General features: G+C 36.9%; 1 protein-coding gene across 1 annotated transcript; it reads right to left on the reverse strand.

The window, feature by feature from the left end:
* Window positions 1-3,878: 3,878 nt before the first annotated feature.
* Window positions 3,879-4,520, reverse strand: LOC112348195 (probable serine/threonine-protein kinase MRK1 homolog). Its single transcript, XM_024680326.1, has 2 exons — window positions 4,112-4,520; window positions 3,879-3,937 (listed from the first exon to the last, which is right to left on the reverse strand). The coding sequence occupies exons 1-2, from the start codon at window positions 4,518-4,520 to the stop codon at window positions 3,879-3,881; spliced, it is 468 nt and encodes a 155-aa protein (XP_024536094.1).
* Between the last annotated feature and the right edge of the window lie 913 nt (window positions 4,521-5,433).

The following is a 5,433-nucleotide window of genomic DNA, read 5'->3' on the forward strand; positions in this document are numbered from 1 at the left end:
GGTGAAGATGTAGAATATATAAGTCTTCCAAACTCCCCGTACTATACTCCAGGTGATCATTTTTCTGAACAAACGGCAACATTAACAACTATCGAGAACGCCCCAGTAACGTCAGAGACAACAATCCAAAGCAAAACAACTGACCCGGAGAAGGATGATAGTACCGCTGAGAGTACCAAAAAGGAGGTGTCCACTAGCGCTTAGGCTTATAATGGCGTGTGCCCTCATGCCATTTACTTGATCACCAAATACCTTTTTCCCTTTGCACTAGTATATCTTAATACCGGTCTGAGAAATAGAATGGCATGTGCCCTTAGGCCTTTTACTAAATCACCTTTGAAAGAAATGCAAGCCTCTATGTCGTAAAAAAAAGGTACTAGAGAAATTCCTTAATAATATGAATGTTATTTAGTTTCATGAAAATACACTAAGGGTCAAATGAGTTAAATGACTTCTCCAGACTAGCAATGCCTCTTGCTACACCTTCACAATTAGATTCGTTAGAAAAAGATAACATTGAATAATATCTAAATGTTCTCACCATTAAGTTATATGTCTGGCTAATAGGAATGACGTTCATCTTGGAAAGCTCACCACACGCTCAATGAACAAACAAATAGTGTGTGCGCGCATGCCATCGCTCTTCTTTAGCTTCAGATTCGGCTTGTTCACCTTGACAATGAGATTTATTATACAACCAGATGGACTCAGTCTGGACACAAAGTCACCGCGCTAGTCACCATGCCCCAGATATGTCTAGCCCCTGGACAAAAAACATATAATTTCACGTCATTTTCAAATACTTGAAAATTTGTACCTAGTCCCATTTTACTGAATAAATCCCACTTTAACGAAATAGAGCTTCTTAGTGCCCTTCTAGTTTAAGTGCACATGTGATGACCAGTTTTTCAACTAACTTAGGTGGAAACTAATAAAGTATCCAGCAATACCAACCTCTTGCCATCATGGCAGTAAGAAAAGAATATCCGAAAGGACAACCAACAAGTAACTTTCGATACTCGAAGTCATATTCGTGACACAAGCACTCCTTATGGACAATCAAAGGTGCCCCTCACCTCCACTAATATGAGTGCATAGAATATGGAAAGGGAATATAGAAAATGTGTATATCAATTAGCTTAAAAACCCTAATTTATATATAGGAGCAAGTAATCTGAATTAAAACCAATCCGATGGCTACCAAAGTCCCATTACGCTAATATTAGTATATAGCATCATAACCGTACACTTGGCCCTTACCATTCTACTTTTTAATTTTGGTCTTTTACACAATAACTAAATTAATTATAGCTCCAAATAAAAACTAAGATAATTTTGGAGTTTTTTAGGCTTATTTAATAAAATTTTCATCTCTTCCTTTTCATTCTGTTGCAAAAAGAATTAGTTTAGAATATAGACAAATGGGTTAGAAAATGTTAGTAGTTACTTTTTTTCAGTTAGTTTAAAAGGAAAGAAATAAAATGTTTTATAGATATAAATGGTCTTAAACTACCAATAAGGCAAATGAAAATGGATTTATCTTTAATATAAGAGCTTGACATATCAATACTTTTGATGTGTGATATAAAAGTTAGATATTTGGACCAAATACAAAGTCAAAGTCGATTTGAGGCCATATTCAAAATAGTACCCTAAGTTGAAATGAATACTTGTGAAAGTTGTGAATGAGACACCTTTAAATAGTTGAAAGTGTGGTTAAATGATTAAAATAAAATGGAAAATTTTGTCACTTATATGTTCTTCCAAAGTTTTAATATTAATAATCAAAATAACAATAGTTAAATCTATTTTTATAAGTTTAATAATATTATAGAACTCAAGGTAATAGAATACTCCTAATAATTTATAGATAATTAAAATACTTGTATGTATCTTTTAAAATGTAAAAATAAATAAAATTATTGTGTTTTAGTTTTGTCTTTAATGTAAATGGTTTCTTTTCATGATGAAATGAATTTATGTAGACTTTGATTTTGATTTGGAATCAGTTTCAAAATTGTATGTTTTTTTTGCAAGGTAAAATACACTTTGCAATCAAATCCATTTACAAAATTATATCCTAATCACAAGAATAGTCATTTTTTGTCATCTCAGGTTAAACCACCTCATATTTATCCACCACTTCACACTATACAATGTAAAATTGTGGTCCAAAGTTCATGGCAATAACTTTGCTAGTAGCTCTACAAAGAAAAAATGAGTGAAAATAAACAAGAAATATCTAATAGCAATTAATGCAAAGCATATATATTATACATAATCATCAGACCATCTGCAATGATATAAACTCTATTTATTATGTCATTATGCACTAGCAAAATTGTTTTATCTACATTCTAAAAATTTAACACTACTTCTATAAATCTCTATACTAGTGAGATCTTCCACTTCACCTCCTCCTTTACTTGTGCTAAGATTTGCAATGGAGGAAGGTTATGTGGAAACACCTATACATATAGGTTTGTTGTGTGGGGAGAAAAAAAGATGACATAGTCTCTAATTTTGATGTTGCAAACAAATATTGTTTTTGGGCCATATATAGCAATTCTTAGTTCACAATTTTATTTTCTTCACAGGAGAGAGTATGAATCTCTCTCATGTGAAGAAAATAAAAGAATGTGTAAATATGGGAGGTATATACACAACAAAAAAAACATAGTATCCCCTCATATATAAAGTATATTATCTGACTATGCTCACCTAACATAGTGACTACTGAATTCTTAATGCTTTAAAAAAGAAGGTGAAGAACCTTACACAAATCTAAAAATTCAAACCATACCACTTTAAAATGTATTGGCATCAGCAAAATGATTTTAGATTTTGAGCTCAGAAAGTTAATAATTGAGATTTTTGGAGTAGTTTGAATGACACACACTTGGGTACATGATTGTAGTGTAGTGATTTGCTAACTTATGGCCATGGAAAGAATCTAGAATAGAAACCACACACATTACGTGCATTGGAGAGGAATTGCCAAAATTAGTTATTTACTTATATACAAATATTGTGTTGTAATAATCCACACTCCCACTATAATAATTATAAAGCTCAAGCCAAAAGGCAAAATCCCTAGAAAGAAAAGTCACTTTCAAGCACAATAAACCATTGAAATATATAAGAGTGTGAGAAATTGATGGAGTTAATGTTTGCAACTACCATATGATCCAATTATTTGCTACAAAACCAACATACTCAACACCCAAAACATGGTGGAGCCAGCCAAAAAAAAGCCTTTGTGCCATTACATAATGCCCTTACAGTAATTAATCACTCTCACCTATGACACTTTAAGCACTATGTAGCCTAGATTACTGCAAAATTGTGGTGCGTGCTCCAAACACACCACCAAGGTGCTGAAAGAAAAGAGAGTGTGCTCTTGTGTGAGAATAAGCATGTTATTATGTGAGAAATGCAAGTGCTCTCTCATGATAAATGAGAGGCAAATGACAGTTGAATATGTGTACAGGAAAGGAGAGAGAATTCACAATTAGAAAACCAGAAAAAGGTAAAAATGAGGAAAAAAAACCTTACTAAATTTACAATGATATCACATTATTTGAAATGAATTGATATCAAGGTTCCATGGCAGTCTAATGTGTCATGGCAATGAATACCCAATGACAAAATATTATAAATACAATCATATTTAAATTCCTATTATAGCAATTGAAAATAAATAAATAAATCCATAGATCTGCATGGTTGCCACCATACTTAAAAATGCCCATATATGCTTTGTGTATGGCAGGTTTCATATAGCACTTCCGCCGACAAGACTGCAGCACAGAATGTTGTTCAGAATGTTACATAATGACTTCAGAACCTCATCAACAACCGGTCTTTCGGATGGCTCGTCAGAAGAACATCGACATATCAGAGCCTCCAGCTCTGCTATTGGCGTCCCGATGGCAGGCTGTGACAAGACCAACTGGGAGAATGTCTATCCAAGGCTGTAAAGGTCCACCAATCTTGAGTACATGCTCTTACCATTTCTTCTACTTTCTTCACTCAGCAGCTCGGGGGCCATGAAAAACCTCGTCCCTACTGGAGCTGTATGTGAGTGTTCAGTATTGAAGTTGATGCATACCGAAATCAGTGAGTTTCAGGACAAGCTGCTCTTCGTCCTCATCAGTGAAATCGATTAGTACGTTTTCTGGCTTGAGGTCTCTGTACACAATGTTTTTCCCATGCAGGAACTCGAGGCCCTTGGTAATCTGGAGCAGCATCTCGACCAGTTGCAAGAGCGTGAGCCCTTTGTTCTTGCTGGCATACTCTTTTAGATCCATCCTCATTACCTCCATGACCAAGTGGGTACAGCTTTTGTCAACCTTGTAGTAGCTGATGGTTTGAACAATGTGAGGAGCAGCCTGTATACTTGATACTGCGGGCAGTTCTCGTGATGGAAGATCTTGAGACTCCTTGAACTCCTTGACTGCAACTAGCCTTTGATGCCACATTCCTTTACGAACAACACCATAGCTTCCTCTATCGAGCATTTCCCCGAAATGAACACTCACGTCCTCTAAGTTCAACTCAGGCAGCTCTGAAGAATTTACTCTCTGTAGTATGTATTCAGCATAGTGACTTCTAAAATTTCCACGTTGGGCCTGTTGTTTTAGTGCGGTTTTGTAGACCTAGGCTGCTGCATGCAATTCTGGTAGCAAAGTCTGAATGCGACTTTTGCCAATAAGCCCGCACATGAAATGAAGTTCCTCAACAATCTCCTTGATTTCCAATTCCCTATCGTATTTCACAGCCGCAAGCCACTCCCAATGCTCCTCAAGCTTGGAACACTCTCGAATCAGCCCGTTTGCTTTCCTGATGAATTGTCTTAGCCTCCTTAAGAAGAGCTTACTACTGCCTGCATACCCTCTCGCCATTTCAACGCTCAGTTTGCAAACCAAACGCAACAGCAAGAATTGTTGGTAATGGACCTCGACAATCTGTGCAATGTGATTTATCTTCATCATGATCTTATCGAGTTCAGCTTCATGCTCGACGCTGTAAATTTGTGGTGCAGGGATTCGGACCCGAGATGAAGGATGTTCATGATGGTCAACCGGGCTGCTCCACCATAGCTTGAGTGTCAACGAACCTCTCTCCATGATCACGATGCAGCCCAAGCTGATCTTCAGCGGGTACTCTCTGCTCGGAATCGGAAGGCTCAGCTGAACGATGCGGAACGTCACTACCCTCTATCTTGATTTTCCCTAGAGAACGCCAATTCGTGCGATTCAGAACAGAGACACCAACATGGCTTCGCTGCAATTCATCCCCCTCAACGTTGAGATCCAGGGTCTCGTTCCATTCCGGATTCAGAGTCCTGTGTCGTACTTGGGTCTTGACCTGCTGCCCCTCGAGACTCACCATACAGTAAGGACTTGCTGATCTGCATCCATCTCTAACAGC

This window comes from Selaginella moellendorffii, unplaced genomic scaffold (assembly GCF_000143415.4).
Source record: "Selaginella moellendorffii unplaced genomic scaffold, v1.0 SELMOscaffold_1, whole genome shotgun sequence".
NCBI classification, from domain to species: Eukaryota; Viridiplantae; Streptophyta; class Lycopodiopsida; order Selaginellales; family Selaginellaceae; genus Selaginella; species Selaginella moellendorffii.

Excerpts from the sequence above, each read along its gene's own strand:
- LOC112348195 (XM_024680326.1), bottom strand. The coding sequence starts at position 4,520 with ATGCTCGATAGAGGAAGCTATGGTGTTGTTCGTAAAGGAATGTGGCAT. Across the intron at positions 3,938-4,111 it reads CCTGAAACTCACTGATTTCG|CCTGCCATCGGGACGCCAAT; the intron begins GTATGCATCAAC and ends GTCTTGTCACAG.